Source organism: Vipera ursinii (assembly GCF_947247035.1).
Source record: "Vipera ursinii genome assembly, chromosome: 5".
Lineage (NCBI taxonomy): Eukaryota > Metazoa > Chordata > Lepidosauria > Squamata > Viperidae > Vipera > Vipera ursinii.
Window position 1 is genome coordinate 94818029 of NC_139518.1, and position 22005 is coordinate 94840033.

At 42.0% G+C, this 22005-nt stretch overlaps 2 protein-coding genes across 2 annotated transcripts in view; one reads left to right on the forward strand and one right to left on the reverse strand.

The window, feature by feature from the left end:
- The window catches only part of BMPR1A (bone morphogenetic protein receptor type 1A), a 66811-nt gene extending 49943 nt beyond the window's left edge, over positions 1-16868 (forward strand). Inside the window, exons 3-12 of the mRNA XM_083364241.1 lie at positions 12-174; positions 972-1074; positions 2626-2722; positions 3429-3528; positions 4881-5025; positions 5643-5835; positions 7296-7593; positions 9348-9523; positions 10319-10449; positions 11584-16868. Of these exons, the coding sequence (XP_083220367.1) occupies positions 12-174; positions 972-1074; positions 2626-2722; positions 3429-3528; positions 4881-5025; positions 5643-5835; positions 7296-7593; positions 9348-9523; positions 10319-10449; positions 11584-11709 (1532 nt within the window). The 3' untranslated portion in view covers positions 11710-16868. The remainder of the gene's footprint in view (positions 1-11; positions 175-971; positions 1075-2625; positions 2723-3428; positions 3529-4880; positions 5026-5642; positions 5836-7295; positions 7594-9347; positions 9524-10318; positions 10450-11583) is intronic.
- A 2835-nt stretch (positions 16869-19703) lies between these two features.
- MMRN2 (multimerin 2) overlaps positions 19704-22005 on the reverse strand; it is a 29109-nt gene continuing 26807 nt past the window's right edge. The window contains exon 7 of the mRNA XM_083364186.1: positions 19704-20620. Within this exon, the coding sequence (XP_083220312.1) occupies positions 20238-20620 (383 nt within the window). The 3' untranslated portion in view covers positions 19704-20237. The remainder of the gene's footprint in view (positions 20621-22005) is intronic.

Here is a 22005-nt window from a genome sequence, read left to right on the forward strand (position 1 = left end):
GCATCCTACAGGCTGGAACCGAGACAGCATGATCCACGCGGCAGGAATAAAGACAGATCCTGACCAGCAGAAACAGGAAGATGGTGTGACTGTAGCCCCGGAGGACATAATGCCTTTTTTACAGTGCTACTGTTCAGGTCACTGCCCAGAAAATGCTGTTAATAACACATGCAAGTAAGTACTGCAGATACAAGGAAGACCTTGGTGAGATGGGAGGCTTCAAAAATCACTTACCTTCCCTAGTTTCTTAATTCTTTATATGTTGTTGATTAAATTGATTGCTTTCCTATTTCGGAATATTTCCGAAATTTCAAGATAATAACATTTTAATACATTAGGACCTTTTGAACAGCGCAGTTCATAAAAGTTAAAAAAAAAAAGATGTGATTTGGCCCTTTTCGACTTGCTGTGTTTTATTGCCCTCTAGTGATCACATTTATATCAACTCTGCTGGTATTGAATGTATATTGCAGAACCGTCTGGTATTAAACGGGCATCCCAAATGGGGAAAACAGCATCGTAATTCTGGAGGCATACAAAGTGGTTTGCTCATATATATATATAATTGAAATCCAAATTTCAGATTAGAAAAATGCCTTTGGTTAGGCCATCTCGCCGATAGGAAAACGGCCTGTATGTTTTGTATTCTGTAACTACGGACCGTTCTTTAAAAAAGAAAAAGAAAAATCTATTGTGCCACGTAATTGACTGCCAGCCTAGTTATTTTTGCGCCCGTAGGACCAGTTTGTGTGTGTGTGCGTGTGTGTGTGTGCGTGTAAATAAAACGGAGCAACAAATTTATTCCTAGTTGTCGCTCTGTTCAGCGATTTCTGTTTGCAGCTGGTTTCGTTTCCCGTCAGAGTAGCACGCGCCCATAATGTCAGAAGGAGAAAAATAACTTTGTTTATTGAACAGACTGGCTTGAATGCAGTTTTCGGAGAACTGAAGCAAATTCCTCTGGTTTTTTTTAGAACTAACGGACATTGTTTCGCCATCATTGAGGAAGACGAAAACGGAGAAAAAACCTTATCTTCCGGCTGCATGAAATACGAAGGCTCGGACTTCCAGTGCAAGGTACCCTGTGCCTGATTCTCTACGTCTTTTTCAGAAATCAGGAGGAAACATCACTATTAGCTTTCCCCAAACCTTGCTTATCGGTTTTGGTAAAACCTAACCTGCTTGCTGTAGGCCAAGGGCAGCGTATTGATTTTTTTTTCTTCCAAAAAAGCTTAAACAGGTTGTCGCTTTATCAGAAATAGTCTGGAAGTTGAGTCGTGGCAACCAGATTTATTTTCTTCTTGGTCCGAGATATTTCTCTGCCCATCGAAGCAGCTCCTTCAGTCTGAGCAAGAAGGTTAGGGGAATCTTGAGTACGCAAACGGTCGTTGGAATGGGCCAGCTCCTAAAAAAAATTTATTAATACATTAATATTAATAAAAGGGTCTTCCTTGCACTAACCTCAACAGTTTCTTTCCCAAAGTGAGCGGTAATACCGATGAAGAGTCTTCAGTCACGCAGGTAGAATTGTCTGGAAGTTGAGTCACTGTTGGGTGGAAGGCCCAGTCACGTGATGTCACGCTTAAGAACCCAGGGTGGTTCACTTAATGACCACAGCAGAGCTGATGTTGTAAGTCCTGCCTGGTCACATGACGTTTCATTTATGGACCGCATCACTTAGCGGTTGCTGGTCCCAATTGCAGTCAGTCGGTGAGTATGGGAGACCCTCAAGGAATACCAGAGCTGCAGACTAGCTTGAGAAGTTGGGGGGAAAAAAATCTAGAACAAGGAGATGTCAAGCCCCTTCCATGCGGTGGCCGAGAAGACCCTAGTGATAGCTGCATGGAGTCGTCAGCGGTTTTGCTTAATTCAAAGGAAACAAGTTTATTGTGTATGCAAACGGGCAGGCAGGACTTAACGGGTGGCTGTCAAGAGGTCCCACAGAGAGTTTGGTTTGCTCACTAAGCAGAAAATGCCAAAGGCTGGAGGAATAAATAGAAATTTTTTTTAAAAAAAAAAGTGTAAAACAGAATGGGGCTATGGCTGCCTGACCGTCACATCCCAGTCTTTTGTGGCAGATCTCCTCTCTCTACTTGAAACATGGTATGGAAAGCAACAACATACACAAATGCCTGTTTTCCGATTCTTTGTTGTAGATTTTGGAACGTCTTATGTGTGGTGAAAATACGTAGGGCTAACTAATAGTTCAAGGTACTTTCTTGTGGCCAGACCATTAGTGATCCCTCTACCAAGCTACTGGATTTGTCTGGTTAAAATTGCACAAAATTAGGTGTGGTACTGGAAGAATGGTCTCTGTCCTGCATCAGCCGGGGTGGAAAGATTCCCCTTGTTGCGATTGTGGTGCTGAGATCCAAACTATTGTGCAGAACTGCCCACAAAGTGCCTTGTCTGGTTCCTTAAAAGATCTGCACGAAGCAAAGCCAAAGGCCATCACCTGAAAAGCTGAATTGGACATCCAGTTATGAAGCCACGTAGACTGTGTATATATGTTGATATCAATTCCATCATGTCCTCATCATATGCTAAAAAATAACTAATGTGTGTATGCGTGCATATACCGGTATGTATGTGCTTCTGCACTGCTTCAGTGTACAATTTCTCCTGTAGGATTCCCGAGTCGTTCTACGACGGCGTACCATTGAATGTTGCCGGACCGACTTCTGCAATCAAGATTTGCAGCCCACTCTATCTCCTGCTCCTAAAGGTACAATGCTCGCTGATATTCAGTGGGCGTGACCCATGGGGGTGGTGGGCGTTTGCGTGGAGATTCTACCCATCTACTTTTCAACCTTGGTCTATCGCTCCAGTAGCTGAATCCAAGCAACCGAAGACTTAGTTAGCAATGTGAACATCAATTAGTCCTGAGCATCTTAAAATGCAATTATAAAACTCTGGGGAAATAATGTATTGATTGCATAGACATCAAATCAGGTGCTAGGCCGGGGGTCTGCAACCTTGCCAACTTGTAAGACTTGTAGATTTCAGCTCCCAGAATTCCTCAGCCAGCTATGTCTTAAGTCTTCAAGTTGTCAAGACTGCAGACCCCTGTGCTAGGCAGATTGCCCTGTTTTCAAACCATTTCAAATTGGAGAACTTTACCTTCTTAATTACGATCTCTGGGGAGCAAGATGCCCGTTGAATAATAATAGAACCACAGTTGCCGACATTCCGCATACAGTTTGTACGTAACAACTATTACAGAATTGCATTTCTGAAGGTAGATTGCAATAAGATTTGTCTAAACCTTGTTTTGATAATTTCCGAGAGAGAGTTTAAAATGGGTGGACTTCAACTCCCAGAATTCCACAGTCAGCTATGCTGAGGAATTCTGGGAGTTAACGCCCACACGTCTTAAAGTTGGCCAAGGTTGAGAAACACTCTAAATGTTCACTTATTGTTTGTTTGTTTAGATAACCTGTTTGACGGCAGCATACGTTGGATAGCTGTGCTTATTTGCATGGCAGTCTGCATAATAGCCATGATTGCCCTCTTTGGCTGTTTCTGCTACAGGTAAACCCTTGTTGGATATTTACAGCTTTAATGCGTTGTATTAAAACAGGATAGACTGGAAGTTTTAAAAGCGATTTAGAGTTGGAAACCAATTTTATTTGCATCACTTTTGGTTGTTAAATGTGTAGAAAATTGTATAAAGTGGAATAATGCTCAGGAACACACACACACACTGACACACATGCACACTACACAGTCTGCAGTGGAAGAAACTTTCAGGATTCATGATCTTATATGTGCTGGATATAAAATATTTTTAATAATTTGGGACCTGTATTTGCCTTTCTGCACATTTAATGCTTATGGTTAATATATTCCTTTACATCATATAATCTTATGTGGGATCCTGAGGATATTTTCAGAAAAAACTAGTATGATTTATATGCATCTAATTGAGCTTTAATTATTTAGCTTGATTTAAGTTAAATAGCTTCGTAGTAAGATGAAGAAAAGACATGTTATATTACATTGTTGTCAAGAGATAAAAATTAGTAACTGAATGTTGAGCTCACTTATCACTTATACATAAACCCCGCATTCAAGGTGAGACACAGATTCTCTTTTCAGATATTCATTTCTGTATCAAGTAGGTAACAGTCGTGTAAAATGAACAATTCGAACATTAGTTATTAATATTCAGTTCAGGTTTATTACTAAAATCAAAGAGCAGGGACGAGAACAAATAAAAACTATGGATATCCAGTTAAAATTCTGGAGTGAAATAATAAATAATAGGCAAAATCTATATTAAAATCACAATTTGGCATCCAGTCTGTCAGTTATACGTGGCCTAACTAAACACATATCAGTCCTTCAACTGTGGGGCCCATAGTCAATGAACACTAAAATGCAAAAACAAAAGTAATGCAAAAGAGTCTGCTACATCAGTCGTGTAAAATTGCTATGGTGGATTAAGCACATGTTTCCGACGAATTCCCAGTGCGGCTGCGCAGAATCTAGCCACCTGCATTGTAATCACAGTCTGTTCATCCTTAAGCAGCCGCTGGAGATGAGCAGTGTCGGAACAGCCGGGATACCCATCAATTGTTGGGCGGATATGTTTTGGGGGGAAATACCTCTATAGAAAGTGCATCGAAGGAGTATATGTCCCAACAGTTTCCACCTCTCCTTAGCCACAGGAGCAGAGCCGCTCAATCAATGCTACCTTTTTATACTTGCCGTAGAGGACGGCCGATGGAAGCGCGTGACACCGTGCCAGCGAAAATGCTCGCTGCTTAGTGTAAAAATGGCTGGACTCTGCGGCCTATAATTTTGGAATTACTATTTTGGGCAAACTAGAATTTTGAGTGAAATCAAGATGCGTGAGTTTGAATCTGCTTTTTCCCCTCCAGGCATTACTGCAAAGGGGTGGCAAAGAGACGGCGTTACAATCGTGATTTGGAGCAGGATGAGGCCTTTATCCCAGCTGGGGAATCCTTAAAGGATCTCATTGACCAGTCGATCAGCTCTGGCAGTGGTTCGGGACTGCCTCTGTTGGTAAGCCCGTGATTTTAAGAGTTCTGTGATTTACAGCAGGCCTGACAAGTTTTCTGTCAGCATGAGGTCCACCCGTGAAGGTTCAGTTTAACTGATTTTATCAACTTAGCTGATTTTTGTTGTTGTTGTTGTTGTTGATGACCCATCTACAGGAATCTCCTCCATTAACAGTCAGCACCTGGTTAGAACTAGGTACGATTCAACAGCTCTCAAAGGGGTTGGGCTTTGTTTGTGGCTATGTAGGGATTCTAGGCTGATGCCTCTTTTCACTTCAACCCCGGGCTCTTGCCATTCCTTCTCCTACACAGAGGTAAGGCGTTCTCGAAGAAAAGCCAGCAAAATTAATTCAGTGCAAGAATTTGGGTTGCTACCGGATTATTCCGTCCCGTACTTTTCGGCTATCCCATGCTTTCATTTTAAAAGAGAGCTGTTTTTGAACAAACCATTTTAAGTACCTGATCTACGAAATGCTCAAACAGGTCACGATCTTTTTAATTCACTTTCTTTCTTTCTTTCTTTCTTTCTTTCTTTCTTTCTTTCTTTCTTTCTTTCTTTAAAGATGTTCAAACATTTCACCTGTCGTTTTTCTTTTCTTTTTTTTTCCCCTTTTGTCCAAGGTGCAACGGACGATCGCGAAACAGATTCAGATGATCCAGCAGGTTGGGAAAGGGAGATACGGTGAAGTTTGGATGGGTAAATGGAGAGGGGAAAAGGTGGCCGTGAAAGTGTTTTCCACCCCCGAAGAAGCCAGTTGGTTTCGGGAAACAGAGATATACCAGACGGTTCTTATGCGCCATGAAAATATACTCGGTAAGTAAAGAAGCTCATGCTGTGACTGCTTTGTCATTTGAAAGGATTTCATACCTAATTCAGCACTTCTAGCAGAATGTGAAAAGATGACAAAGAGTTTTCACTGAGGTGTTTTTCTTTTTTTACTGAATTTCATTTGCACCGTTAGCAAATGTTTCAAGTTAGCTTGAAACATTTTTTTTTCCAGTAAAGTGAAACTTGGATCGCCTTGCTTATATTCCTAAAATCCAGAGTGAGCCGATTTATTCCATTGGATTTGCAGGTAGTAGCGCGTGTAATTTCTATACAATCTTGTTTCTTTTTTTAAAAAAAAGAAAAGAAAAGCAAATGCATCCCGTTTACATTTTATTTTTATTTTTTAGCTTTTCAACATGTTTCAGCATACAGATTTTTGGTCTTCCATTTCAATCGTACTGATAAAGGGGACACAATTGAACAAAAGGTCATGCAGCGTTTACAATTTGCGTTCCGTTCTGTAATTTACATTAAACGTAACTGCAAATTTAACCCGTGGGGGAAAAATAAGCATGCGCCTACATTTTATCACTAGCTCAAATACTTAAAATTAAAATCAGGTCCACCAGATCCGCTGCAAGCATGAGTGAATTCCTCATTGTATCACAGGAGGCCTAAGGATAATGGGAGACCGTCTGGAAGAGGATTGAAGCTAAATTGAAAGTGGACCTTGCAACAAGAGAAGGACACTAAACATTTTAATAAAAGGGAAGGAAGGAAGGAAGGAAGGAAGGAAGGAAGGGATCATTCCAGTGGCCAAGTCAAAGTCCAGGTTTAAATCCCAGAAAGATGCTGCAAGGTGATTTAAAACTGGCTCTGCATGCAAGAAATCTCTCAAACGTTGCATAGCTGGAAAAAAAAACTCTTAGTCAATTTCAGAGATTGGTAGACAGTAAGGAGGAATGCTTACATGGTGTTGTTTCTGCCATGAGACTAGGAATTAGAGCCAAAAGGTGTACTTAACTTTTTCCACAGAAAGATCTGTGGAAAATCTGTTAATTTTTGGTGGAACCAATGGTCGCAGTGTCAATTTTTCACACCTCCTGCGGGCAGTCGCGTTACCCTTACAGAGGGTTTCAATGAAATTTTGATAGGTCGGAAAGGTGTGGGGGGGGGGGGGGAACCCTTCATATTTTGCTTTTTCACCAGTTAGCCTGAGCCAATCTTGAACCACCGCAAGGAAAAACATAAACCAGAAACTCCAAATGGGGGAAACGAGCTGTCTTAAAATGAATCGTTGCTACAGGCACCATTTGGCGCTTTTTTTTTTAAAAATCCTAAAAGCTGAATAACTGGATTTGGGTGACAGTTACCTGAGTGAAGCAGGCCTGCCTCGTGTCTCTCAAATGCTTTTTTTAATGTATTCATTATTAATCTCTAAATTTGCTTTTCGCTGGATGATTCATGGAAAGCACTTAACCCCCATTCTCTTCCAAATCCTGCAGGGTTCATAGCTGCAGATATTAAAGGCACAGGCTCCTGGACTCACCTCTACCTAATCACCGATTACCACGAAAAGGGGTCCCTGTACGATTTCCTGCAGTACACCACACTGGACAACAGAGCTTTGTTGAAGCTGGCATATTCCGCCGCCTGCGGTCTCTGCCATCTGCACACCGAAATCTATGGGACCCAAGGCAAGCCTGCTATTGCACACAGAGACCTGAAGAGCAAAAATATTTTGATCAAGAGGAACGGGGCCTGCTGCATTGCAGATTTGGGCCTTGCTGTCAAATTTAACAGGTAGATGATCCAAGTCCTGCTTTCATAGAGAACGCTGTTTCTCAACCTCAGCAGCTTTCCAGGCCCAGAATTCCCCAGCCAAGCAAAGTGGCTGGGCATCTCTGGGAGTGGAAGTCCACGCGGCTGAAAGCTGCTGAGGCGGAGACGCATTGATAAAAACAAAATTCAGTATTCGTATGCAAGGAAGTCTGGAGATGCACCAACATACGGATAGCATCAAGGTCACATGAAGTGTTAGTACCACTTTATACTGCACTGGTGAGGCCACACTTGGAATACTGCATCCAGTCCTGGTCACCGCAGTACAAAAATGCGTTGAGAGTCTAGAAAGAGTGCAGAGAAGAGCAGCAAAGATGATTAGGGGGACTGTAGGATAAAACATGTGGGTATGTCTAATCTAAAGAAGAGAAGGACTAAGGGGTGACCTGACAGCAGTCTTCCAATATTTGGGGGGCTGCCACAAAGAGAAGTGGGGTCAGCCTATTCTCAGAAGCACCTGAAGGCAGGACAAGAAGCAAAGGATGGAAGCTTGTCAAAGAGAGAAGCAACCTAGAACTAAGGAGAAATTTCTTGACAGTTTAGAACAACTAATCAGTAGAAGACCTTGCCTTCAGAAGTTGTGGGTGCTCCATCAGTGGAGGTTGGACAACCGTTTGTCCAGAATGGTATAGGGCAGGGGTAGGCAACCTTGGCTCTTTTATGACTCATGGACTTCAACTCCCAGAATTCCTGAGCCATAAAAGTCCATGAGTCATAAAAGAGCCGAGGTTGCCTACCCCTGGTATAGGGTCTGTATACTGTTACTGTTAGATCATGTAGGTCAACACCTTGACCAGCGCAGGAATCCATACAGTAGAGTCTTCTCATGTTCTGTATCTCCAGCCAAGGAGAGCATCACCACCACCACCTGAGTCATTTGGTAGAGCAGCTGATACGATTCATACCACGGGTGGTTTTCCCACGGATGACTTGTATCAGAAGAACCGACTCTCAGCATTTGAAAGCAACGAAAGAGAATTCAGTATTTTCTTTGCGAAACCAACACGAAAGGAATAGCTGAGATGGAACATTAGTGTCAAAACATCTCTAGACTGAAGTTCTAAAAAATGCCACCTACTTAAAAGTATCTCTGGCTTCAAATCAAAAGGCATATTTCAGTGTTGATTCTAGTCTTCCTTGGCAGCTTCAGGGATCTCCATTACAATGAGCAAATCCTTTCAAAGCTCAGGCTTCAGTAATATTGTTTGTATTAACGCTTGAGGAGTAACCGTATTATTATTTTTTATTATTTTTAATTCCATTTATATCCCACCCTTCTCCGAAGACTCAGGGCGGCTTACAAGCTTAGCAGTAGCCTTCGTTCTATGTATATGCCTGCTTATTAGGGCTTTCACACACACCCCAAGCGGCATTATTACAAAGTCAGCTTAATTGCCCCCAACAATCTGGGTCCTCATTTTACCTACCTCGGAAGGATGGAAGGCTGAGTCAACCTTGAGCCTGGTGGGACTCGAACCTGCACTAATTGCAGGCAGCTGGTGTTGCTTAAGGAGGCATTAGCCCACTGCTCCACCAAGGCTCTTTTATTAGTATAACTTGGGTCTTAGAAGCAGGCGGTTGAAAATGTTCTTCATTGGTAAATTAGTTTAATCTTAGTGCGTTTGGAATCGTAAGTGTTCTGTATTGCAATTACCGTAATTGCATCGTTCCCTTTCCTGTCTGACCTCGTTTCATATCTTTTTGCCGCCTTTTAGTGATACGAATGAGGTCGATGTTCCTATAAATACGAGGGTGGGCACCAAACGGTACATGGCCCCTGAAGTCCTGGATGAAACTTTGAATAAGAATCACTTCCAGCCATACATCATGGCCGACATCTACAGCTTCGGCTTGATCATTTGGGAAATGGCTCGGCGATGCATCACAGGAGGTAAAATAAAAATAAAAAATAAAAATCACCTCCCAAACCCTCTTGCAACGTCTTCCGTGTTCCGCTTTGTCTGAATCCTTTTGCACTAACATTATAGAGCAAATAAGAGGATTAAGGGTCTGAAGACTTAAAGCATGCAAAGAACGGTTGCAGGAATTGGGTATGGCTAGTTTTAATGAAGAGAAGGACAAGGGGGGGACATGATAGCAGTGTTCCAATATCTCAGGGGCTGCCCCAAGGAAGAGGGAGTCAACACTGGAAATTTTTAAGAAGAGACTGGCTAGCCATTTGTCTGAAATGGTATCGGGTTTCCTGCCCGAGCAGGGGGTTGGACTAGAAGACCTCCAAGGTCCCTTCCAACTCTGTTACTCAGTTAAATGCTAAAAGTGGCATCTGAACAACCTGGGATAATGGGGAATTTCTCATTCTTGTCCTTTTATGTAGTGCTTCTCTCTCTTAACCATAGCTGTGAGACCATTTCATGCGTGTTTCGCCAAATCCTCTGCACCAGAAATAGGAGGCAAATAGAAGGGACCGCAGGCAGGCTGTCTAGCGCTGTTCACATATCTTGAATTATAATCGGCATAGTCTCTTGACGTTCTTTGGGACCGATCGGCTTTCCTCCAGAAAATGAGAAAGCCACAAAGGGCTCTCCTTTTGTTCGCGGTATTCCCCAAACCGGGAAAACGCGAGCGTTGTGCGAGTTTAACTGCAGCTTGAATGAAAGACACATTTTCTATTGGCTGCAGAGTGCAACTCGTTCCGACGTTTATAGCAGCTGTGAATTTCTTGCAGGGATTGTTGAAGAATACCAACTGCCCTATTATGATATGGTCCCGAACGATCCTTCGTTCGAGGATATGAGAGAGGTGGTTTGCGTGAAGCACTTGCGTCCGGTGGTGTCAAATCGGTGGAATAGCGATGAGGTAAGCACCACAAAGAAATGAAATCTGGCGGGTGGGGGGGGGCGCATTTCAGATTTTATCTGTCTACCTTACAAAAAGAATCCATAACTTCTGGCAGGCTTCCGACTGGGATCTTTTAATCCACCAGGACTACGAGATTGGAATACGCACACAAAAGGTTTTCTTTCAGTTTAGAACAAAACGAAACAATGCTAACCACCGTGCTGGAGAATTCAGTCGCATCATGCGTTGTGACAAATTGCTTTGCTGAACAATTAATGCAACTTGAAAGAGCTCTGAACACAATAATATTCAAAGGACACATTTAAAGTTGGATACTTTGCTAATGTGAGGGACGCGGTGGCTCAGTGGGTTAGGACACTGAGCTTGTCGATCAGAAGGTCGGCAGTTTGGCGGGTCGAATCCCGAGTGCCGCGTAACAGAGTGAGCGCCTGTTACTCGTCCCAGCTTCTGCCAAGCTAGCAGTTCGAAAGCTCGTAAAAATGCAAGTAGAAAAATAGGGACCACTACGGTGGGAAGGTAACAGCGTTCCGTGCGCCTTTGGCGTCTAGTCATGCCGGCCACATGACCACGGAGACGTCCTCGTACAAGCGCTGGCTCTTTGGCTTGGAAACGGAGATGAGCACCGGCCCCTAGAGTTGGAAACGACTAGCACGCATGTGCAGGGGAACCTTTACCTTTTACTTTGCTAATGTTTTTTGCCAGTAGATTACTCATACGTGTAAAAGCACTGTTTTCTCTCAAAATACTAAGAGTAGATTTTTAAAATGTTTTTGTTTTCCTAAAATCTGGTTTCTTGGTTTAGGTACGCATATCCAATTACTAGACTCACTTTTGAAAAGATACCTTCTTTAATTAGTTTTTTTTGTATTTTGCCTCTTTGTATCATTATTGCCTCTGTTTTTTAATTTATCCTTTACTCTTCCCCGCTCATTAATGGTTATGGAAATGGTTATGGAACTCCAGGTCAATTCATCTACTTCAGAGTTTTTCCGTGCTTGACCTGACGTTATTTTTCTTTCTGGGGCCAGTTTTAAATTGGGCATAACAGGGCTAGCGGATGTTACACCGTTGGTTAACATTATTTCAGCCGTATCCGTTTCTATGCGATTTTCTCTTCTGTTCTCTTTGCAGTGTTTAAGAGCAATACTGAAATTAATGTGCGAATGCTGGGCCCACAACCCGGCTTCTAGACTGACCGCCTTGAGGATTAAGAAAACCCTTGGCAAGATGGTGGAATCGCAAGACGTTAAAATTTGACAAAGAAACGTCGCAGAAGAGTGAATTCGTGACTCTTAGAGCTCCTGACTCAAGCCCCAGTGCAGGTGTGATGGGAACAGGAGGGGACATCTGACTTTCAGCCCACACCTCCTCGTTAATTCTACAGGCTGCTAATAAATATTACATTTTAATAGGACATGGGATCCACGCACCCAATACGACACGTGCGCGGATGGCCTTGTGGTTTTTTTTAATTATTATTATTATTGTTATTATTTTGAGCTGCATTAAGATTTTCATCACGGTTTTAAATTCCCATCGGTTTCTTTAGCGCTGAATTGAATATTCAGACCGATCGCGCTTTCTGTGAAAGCCTTAAGTTAAATGAACGCAATGGCAACGGTGGGGGAAAAAAACAAAATCAAGCTTTTTGTCCCCTACCTGATGTTACCTAACCAGGACTTGGCAGGATAGCCTGTGTGTCTGGGACAGTTTAAGCAATTGGACAGTTCCTTAAGTCTTCTACAATGTTTGTGCCAGGACTTTTTCCCCCGCGTTTGGAGTACTTAAGAAGCCATTCAATTTTGTGCAAAGCTACCGTTTCGTTTTTTCGCAGTGCTTTTTGTCTTAAAACACGACGTGGATTCGAGAGGCGAAGAAGAATTACTTCTACCTTCCTTTTGGGCTGCACCAAGGATGACCCAAAATCAAACAGCCCTTCTAAATTTGTGCCGCTTCTTTCAAGTTTAATGGGAAAGATCAAAATCAATACCCAAAGCTATTCCTGAAGACCGAGTCCGCCACATTGAACCGCAGAATCACTTTGATAATTTAAGTGCCTGTAATCTTGTACTGTAAACCATGCCCTAGCTGGGGTTTTTTTGTTGTTTTTTTTTGAAAAGGGAAATTATTTATGCAGTTCGCAGTGTGCTTTTATTTCTTGCTCTTTGTATATGTTTAAACGTGCCATGCAGAGATCTGAAAATAATTTGAAAAGTCATTAGGTTCCATTAGAAACTCACCTGCTGAATGTGACATGTTGAATAGTGTGTTGGAATTAGATGCACGGATATTACAGAAGCATTTAAATCTTCCTTTGAGTAACATTCAGTAGAAAATTTAAGGCCTTTTAAGATTCGTTGACTTCGACTCCCAGAAGGCTGGGGAATTCTGGGAACTGAAGTCCATGGGACTTAAAGTTGCCACAGTCGGATACCCCTGCTTTAATGCAATTTGAGTGTGAATTCAAACGACAATGGCATGTGGAGGGATTTGGGAATCAGGCAATACCAAGCAGTATTTGTTTAATTTATAACTTGGTGTACAAATTTTATTTAACATTTCTTGTAAGTCATTTGCTCATTCAGCAATGCCTTTTAAGTATTAGTGCATATTCCTCCAAACGGATAATAGGTACATAAGCTATGGATTAATTTATTGGGAAGGCAGCAAACGACGGACAACATTTTGCCATTGGTCCTTAGTGAAAGACACATTCTTCTGTCCGTTGCTAAGAAGGTAATGTAAGGCTCGGAAACTTACCTCATGTCTCGTTTTGCACAATCAGTTGAAAGATTACTTGGGATAAACCAAATTATTCGTGTAGACCAGCTGTTTTTCGCTGTTTGTGCTTTCCAAGCTTTTTCCATACCACTGTGTCCATTAAGGAGCGCTCATTCGCCACGGTGCCACACCATTGTGGCTCACAACCCAGTGACATTCTAGAGGTCCCCACACCCAACTTTTGGATTTTTCTCTTTAATTTTGGAGCGATCTCTGAAGCGGTGAGCAACTGTGGTCTTCTTGTAGTGATCTTCTGAAGGGATCTCGGCGTTCTTGACAATACAGACAGGAAACTCCCGTTTAAGATTTGTTTACAAAAAAATTATCACGGATCTTGGAAATGTTGGTGAGGAGTATGTCAGTTTATTAGGCCAATGTATTTTAAGTGCCATGTAGGATGGGTAACATTTAGTAGCGTTTTAAGTGCTGACCATTAATATTTGCATTTTTAAAAAAGCTTTAGAATAAAAAAACCATCTAGTTGATGTCATACTGAGTCAGATCCATTGCTCTTTGGATCTGGTAGGCCTAATTTGTTGTTATATCTAAGAATTGTTAAGTATCTTTTACATTTTCTTAACGTACCTTAGTATAGATCAGCTTTTGTGGTCTGGCGATCTCCAGTAGGTTAGGGATTACAGCTACATTATAGCTGTGTAACACAGTGAGTTCCCTTCATTTCAAAATCGCCCACCTTGGCATAATCAAAGCAACTTAACTTCTGTGTGAAAAGCATCGATTTTTCCCTCTCTGCAATTTAGCGATAGGCGAATAATTCCCAGCCAGAACTCCTGAGATTGATTTAGTTAAGTTTAATCTGCTCCAGAAAGTGATGCCCTTTGCTATTAACTCTTTACCTTACTCTTACCTTGCTCCTTTAGCTAGCTTGTGTTGCTCGGTTGTTGCAGTCAGTCACAGTACATGGCAGTAAATTTCAACCTACGTTTGTCTGGAACCTGTCTCGCGGCCTTGATTGTTTAACAGAAAAAGAAGCACAGCTGCTTCTTAATATTCATTCCCCTGTTAGTCATTTAGTATGTCAGTCAACAGGTCTCTTCTAGCGCCTCAGGTTTATTGATAACATCTTCCAACCCACGTTGCCTTTTTGGAAGCGCACGTTTATCACGGGTCACTTGGTGGACCTGAGCAAAATAATGATCAGGTGCCACCGGTTGAACTTGCGACCTGGATGGTTGTTCTAAGACGATGGATAGTACAGAATCTCTTACTTTTGGGCGTGCAGAAGAGACTGGACACACCACGTCTCCCATCTCCTGCGGGATAAAACTCTTCTTGGGACACGATAGGGCTACACAAAATTCTGCTGTGTGCTTGTTTCTGCCGCCATTGGATTTTAATGGGGGACGTTTGCAGCGGTGTAAGGGAAGGCGGCGTTAGATGCAAATGCAAGCAAATAAAGAAATGGGATACTCATTACAGCAAGAAGTCCACCAATCTTACAAGTTGCCAAGGTTGGAGACCCCTGGTTTAACCTAATGACACGTCTTAACCTAATGGCCTTATTTTTACCACCCACCCCAAGATGGAGAGTTTTGTTGGTGGTACACTGTGCTTTTCAACGCAATTGCCATTAGGGAGCGTGTACCTGTTGTTCAAAAATGCTTTGTAACGCCTTCTACTATGTGCTGTGCAGATCGGTGCCTGACCGGGTATGCCTTTGAACTGCGATTTCAAGAAAACCGTCCACCTGCACAAGTATTTGCGAATGGAAGCCTTGAGATTAGTATGCAATCATTCAGAAGAAGACAAAAAAAAAATCCCTGATTGGAGGGGAAGATTTCCCTGTGTTTTGCTCCTTGTTGGGGAACGAACGGTCTTAAAAGCACCAGACAGATGCCGCTTCGTTATGCGGGTTTTGGCAGTGAGTAACTGTTTGCATAACCCCACGCAACATTCACCTTCCTTACTCTAAAATGTTCCTCCTGTTGCAGTCTGCTCCCTGACCCTTCTCCTCCTTGAAGTTGTCTACTTTCACTCCATCAAAGGAGAGAGAGATTAATTATGTAGCAGTAAATGGAAGGTTTATCTCTGCAGTAGCGGTAATACCGCCAAATGTTGCCATAGTTTCAGAGACAAAAATCCCCTTTGCAAAGAGAACGAATTTTATTGGTGCTGTTAAAAGAGTCCAGAAGCTTCACGTCAAACATCTGCCTGTCCTGAAAGGCTGGTGTCAATCAGCGTTCCACGTTTCAAGAAGAACCTTCTGCTTTCGTGAATTCATCAGAGTCCTTTTGCTCGGCTCAGTAAGACCTTTATTAATTTCTCCTATTTCCTCAACGTTTCTCTCTTTCTTGGGTTTCTTCCTATTCTAAGATCATTCCTCGGTGGATCCAGTTGGTTCTGTTTACCCAAAGCCCAGAGGGTAGGAAAAAAAAATCCTCTGTAGCTCTCACAAGGGCTGGGAATCTGGCGGTCAAAGAGAGAAAGCGCGCGCAAAAAAAAAAAATCAACTTGCGATAAAAGTCAACGGATCCTAAATGAGAAAGTGCCAAAATGCCACTTGGCGGTGCACGGGAGGATTTAAAATCGACTGGTCTTCGGCGAAGCTGTCTCGGATTTGATCCATATTCTGGTCTGGGGAACAGCGGTTAAATTTAAAGTTACCCTTGACTTTTTTTTTTTTTTTAATTTTTTTACCAAACTTTCAGTGCTTGTGAGTCTTCTCACGGTCCATTGTGCTGGTTTATGAGGCAGACAGATCATCTTCCTGAGCTGAAATGGATGTTGCCACGTTTTATTTAAAAATAAACTGGGTTCTTCAGTTAAAGACTTCTTACTGGTGTAATAAATGTGGAACGAACAATGCTTTTTGTCCAAGCTCACGTCATCTCATAGATTTGCCTTCTCCTGTAAATGCCCTTAAATGCAGTATACAAGTTCACTTCATTTACTCTTACGAGCTCTGGCTTCTTCCTGCCTTATATAAAAATGTATTATATTGTATACAGAAAGAATAATGTAGCTGACTTTAGAGACCATGTAAATAAAGAAGAAAAGGGTGAAAATAGCAGCTTGATTATTATATTCCTTTTTTGTTACAGATGCCAGACATTGTAGAATGTTTTTTCAAATGTACCGGGCGAAATGTTTTTTTTTCTCTTTTTCCTTTTTGTATCACATCCGTTTTAAAAGGTGCCTTATGTTTACCATGAATTGCTTTGTTCTGTACACAAGTTTATGTCACTGTATCTTCTTTTTTTTTCTTTTTTTTTCTTTTTTTTTTGAGTAAATAACCTTATTTTAGTAAACGTTAGTAATATATTTGTTCCCGAGCACTTTTAATGTTGGGTGACCTGCAGAATTCCAGATCTACGGCGATCTCTCTTGCTTTTAAAACTGGCCCTGGGAAAAAAATGTGTGCTCGAGTACAAGAAAGCACATCTGCTCAGAAAAATAGCACAGCTGTTTCAGCTAAGTTAAAAAAAATGGTGAAGATGCATGGAGGATGGGATGGGTGAGTGGGTGGATGGATGGATGGATGGATGTTTTGATGAATAGGTTGGTGGATGGACAGGCAGGTGGATGGACGGGCAGGTGGATGAATGGACAGACGGATGTTTGGATGAATGGATGTTTGGATGAGTGGGTGGTGGGTGGGTGGATGTTTGCGTGAATAGGTGGGTGGATGGATGGATGGGCAGGTGGATGTTTGGATGAATAGATGAGTGGGTGGATGGATGGGCAGGTGGATGGATGATCTCAGGACAGATGCCACAGTTGGTATTCCCACAATCTATTTACCAAAAGAGTTGAGGCTGCAAGTAGGAATTTACTCTGGCAATTTCATTGGAAGCTCATTCCCCAACCCAATTGGCCATTTTCTCTCTTTTTTTTTAACCCCCTTCAGTCTTATTCTTTATCCCCCTTTTACCAAAAAGCCTTTTTATGTTTGCTCCCAATTTCTTTTGGGATCCTTATAAAAACTTTGGAATTTCTAAGAGCCTCGTGTGTGGTCAGCACAAGAATCTCGTGTTTTGCAGAATGAGTTTCCAGGTAACACTGAATCCTTTCGGCAGAGGCTCAGGCTATAGAGAGGCTAACCTCTCCGATGCGCCATTTGTAACACGATGTCAAGCATGTCAACTTGTTTAAAAGCCACAGTTCCAATGCCACAACCTAACCCCATCAAGGTGGGTAAGAATATAACAAAAGATAATTACTGGGATGTTTCAATTTAATGCTGTTGCGGTAGCTTGAAAGTTGGGGATCTTACATAATGAACCATAAATGCTAAATTTTCTGTTGGCAATTGTTGCTATTCTCCCGTTGTATCTTGTGCCAAAAGAAGTACAGGTCACACACTAAATTAATGGAGAATATTTGTAACTCAGGGTTGAAACAAGGAATCCTTGTTGCTCTTTAAGTTTGATGTTTTCTTGCAGGCGTTTCATGACCTCATCAGTTACTGATGACGCTACCTAGTTTGGATCATGAAAGGTCTGTAAGAAAACAAAGTTCAGAGCATCGAGGATCCCTCAGACACTAAATCACGTGATTTAAATAGGCCGCACTCACTACAAAAATTAAACATGACGTATTTGGCTCTGGTATGATCCTTAAATGCTTGAGTCATAGACCCAGTCCAATGGGATTTAAGCATGAGTGCTATGAACTGGGCATGGCTAATTTGGAGTTGTCATTTAGTCAATTTTGTGCAGTGAAAATCATTGAATTTCTTTGTTTTTAAGTTGCTAGATATCTATTGCAGCAGAGGGAAATTGGTAAGAGAGTAGTTGGATCCTGGTCATGTATTTTACATAGAACCTGCTAAAATTGTGTGCCTGATTCACACTCAGCTGCTCATACTATTTGGTAAGTTGCTGCCCATGTTTTTAAATTCAGATTCCCATCTAGGAGTTGTTGAGCGCTGCATCACGCAGTGAAATTTGGCATGTGTAATAAAAGATTATTCTTAACTGGTATAGTAATCACGTTTATGATGACTCAAAATGGGGGGAGCTTTGGACATTATCAAGAAATAGTGCAATAACATTACAAAGGGACACGAGGATAAAATTTTATCCTCGTTTTTATGTGTCCCCCTGGTGACTGAACGTATTACACATCTGTGGGGTTGCCGATACAGCTTCCAGCCAAAGAATGTCATTTGTTTAATAGCTGTGATTCTCAATGGTGGGTTAGCTAGTGTATTTGCTATTCTATATACAGTAGTATATAGGGACGCGGTGGCTCAGTGGGTTAGGACACTGAGCTTGTCGATCAGAAGGTCGGCAGTTTGGCAGGTCGAATCTCGAGTGCTGCCTAACAGAGTGAGCGCCTGTTACTCGTCCCAGCTTCTGCCAACCTAGCAGTTCGAAAGCACGTAAAAACACAAGTAGAAAAATAGGGACCACTACGGTGGGAAGGTAACAGTGCTCCGTGCGCCTTTGGCGTCTAGTCATGCCAGCCACATGACCACGGAGACGTCCTCGGACAAGCGCTGGCTCTTCAGCTTTGAAACGGAGATGAGCACCGGCCCCTAGAGTCGGAAACGACTAACATGCATGTGCGGGGGAACCTTTACCTTTATACAGTAGTGGCCAAAAGTTTATAGAAGTTTATAGCAAATACACTATTCTATATACTACTGTATATAGAGAATTGTATTATCTGCGTGCAGATAATCCTCGACTTAAGGCTACGATTGAGCGCAAGAATTTCTGCTGTTAAGCAAGACAGTTGTTCAAGGAGTTTTGCCCCATTTTGCGACCTTGCCACACCTATTAAGTGGATCACCGCAATTGTTAAGTTAGTAACAAGGTTATTGTGAACCTGGCTTCCCCGCGGACTTTGCTTGTCCGAAGGTCGCAAAAAGGGGTCACGTGAATCCATGGCACTGCAGCCATCATAAATACGAGTCAGCTGCCCAGTGTCTGAATTTTGATCCTGTGATCCATTGTAAATGTGAAAAACTTTTTCCAGTGCCATTCTAACAGTCACTAAACAAGCTGTTTTAAGTTGAGGACTTATCTGTAGGTTTTTTGTTGTTGTTTTTTTTGGCAACTGCCTTCAAAGAAAGCCCACCCTAATTATTGTCTGGTGTCATCTGAAGGTGCTTGATATAAACACCAACTAGATTCAGTTTTGCATGGCTTCTGTTCTTGGCCAAAGGCAAATTTATTGCGCCAAAGGGCTTAACGTATATATGCGAAAGCCCTGGTTTTACCCATCCTTGCTAGTATTACTAGAAATAAATTTGAGAGCATGCCCTGAAAAGGAATTATTATTATTATTATTATTATTATTATTATTATTATTATTATTATTATTATTATTATTATTATTATTATTATTATTATTGGGGGCAAAAAATTCCATTCATCGGGCGAGTTTGAGCCCACCGTTTTCAGCACATGAATTTGGGGAACAATCGCTCTAGGTATGTTTAGTTCAGGAGGCAAAGAAAATTCTGGCTCAAAGAAGTAAAATGAAATGATATATTTCTGACAATGGTCATCCTTAAACAACACTTTTTAAGACTGGCTCTTTGGGTTGAGCGCCAGTAACTACCTGCAGGTCATTCATGAGAATGGGACAATTGCCTTCTCCAGTCAGACTAGAGATGGTGCAGGAAGAAGCAAGCCGCCCCCAGTAAACAAAGTAGTTTGTTTGGATAATGTGATGCACAAATCTGGGTTTTTCCACCGATGGGTTCTTAGAAGCATTGCTCGCTCTCTCTCTTCCGACTCACAGTCGGGCCCTGCAAATGTGGGTGTGGGGAATCAGACTTGAAATTTTATTTATAAAGTTTATTTGCCGCCCCTCTCGTATCCAACACCTCTGAGGTGGCTGACCACACAAAAACGTTGAGGACAACAACTGGGAAAAACAAAAAAAATGTCACAAGCACCTGTCTCCTAGCCTACCGAAGTCCTTCTAGGAAGCATTGCGGAGATAATGTCCTACTGCAGGCAAAACAAGGCCGCTCATTCAAACATCATTTGCTCACAGGAGGGCTCCTGACATGACCAAGGTGTTCCTTCTCAGGTTTTCAATAGCAAGAATCCAGCCATGCTCAGTCCAAGTGTGTTTTGTCTGACTGCGGCCCCTTGGACCAGCTCAAACCACATCAAGTCTCCCCTCTCCAGTTCCACCAGGGCGAAGAGAGTTGTATAACCACCGCTGGATTTCCTCTTCTTGTTGTTTATTAGAGTCATCCTGTGGCCATTGCTGAACGCTAGTTGTCCCAAGGCAGGCCCTGGGGGGAACTCGGCACTGACCGCCACCATATAAACCCCGTTGTGAGATGCCTTGAAGTAGCCGTGTTCATGAGAGTAACCTCCTCCGTAGTTAAGGTAGGTGCGGTTCAAGATGGAGGGTTCCTCTTTATCTTCGGCATATTGCACGTAAAAAGCCACCGCTGTGCCTGGAGGTAAGAAAAAGGAAACGTTAGGGGATGCGAACAGAATTCCACATAACTCTAGCAATTTTTGAGGGAACCGTAGACATTCTAGGGATATTCTTCCAGCTGGGAAATGGAATATTAAGACTTGTGGCAGAGGCCAACGTTCAAGATCAATCCTACTCCCCAAGTTTTTCTCTGATCCAGATTTGATTCCTAGTTTTCCCCAGTCATCTAAGACTGCCTCCATCTCCCCGTTCCATCCTTGCTCCCTCCTCAAATGTATTCTGTATCTTAACTTAATGATGATGTCAACAACTCCACTGTCACAAGGAGTTGTAACATCTCACCCTACCATCAGTAGGCCCCACAACTTCATCAACTGAAGTCTCTTCGGGCGATTCTGCTCTTGGGAGAGTTTCCATTCCCGATTAATACAATCATTCTTCCATCTTTTGTCTGTTTGCTATAAATGGCCCCCTATACAGAGATGAGAAATAAGGACTCTGTAGGCTTGAGCTATCAAAGTGGCTTGAAATGGATACAAGCGAAGACTGACGCTCCTCTCCAGTTTAGACAATGTGTCTCTCCAACAATACAAGCCAGTTTGTAGTTAAAGTAGTTTGTCTGGACAATACGATACGCAAAGCACAACTATTGGTGCTCACACTGCTTTTTTTGTGAAAGAAAAAGGTGCCGGAACTCTCACATTTCATACAACCCGCCTTGCCTACCCTACAAGGTTCCATCCAAAAAAGGTGGCGGAACTCCGTTCTGGGCGTTCTATGAGAAAAAAAGCCCTGGGTGCTCAGTGTATTGGATAAACACAACTCGCAGCACTTTCTCTGGCTGTGTAGAGGTGGAGTTATCCATAAGATCAACCATGTACAAAGAGGTTTTGTTTTGTTTTTCCCTTTGTCCAAAAGGTGGAAAAACAAAGGCCTCTAGGAAACAGACCAGAATATCTAGAATTTGGTGGGAGAAATAAACTGAAATAAGGATTGTAACAGGATTTATGATGAGGCAATCAGAACGGTTCAATAGAAATGAAACATTATACTAATATGATTATTATTTTTAGGAATATTGGGGGGGGGGAAATCATATATTTTAATTGTTATTTATCAAAATAATAAGAATCGTATTAACCCAGTGCTTGCAAAAGAGGTCATTCTGGGGAAGGAGGAAATCAAAATTTAATATGTGGCATGTGGGTTATAGAAATTAATTGTTAATGGTTCTTTTGTAAATGTAACCCAGAAAACACACTGTTCACCAATTATTGAGTGGGGGAAAATCAAATAATAATAATAATAATAATAATAATAATAATAATAATAATAATAATAATAGGAGGAGGAGAAGAAGGAGAAGGAGAAGAATGAGGAGGAGGAGGAGGAGGAGGAGGG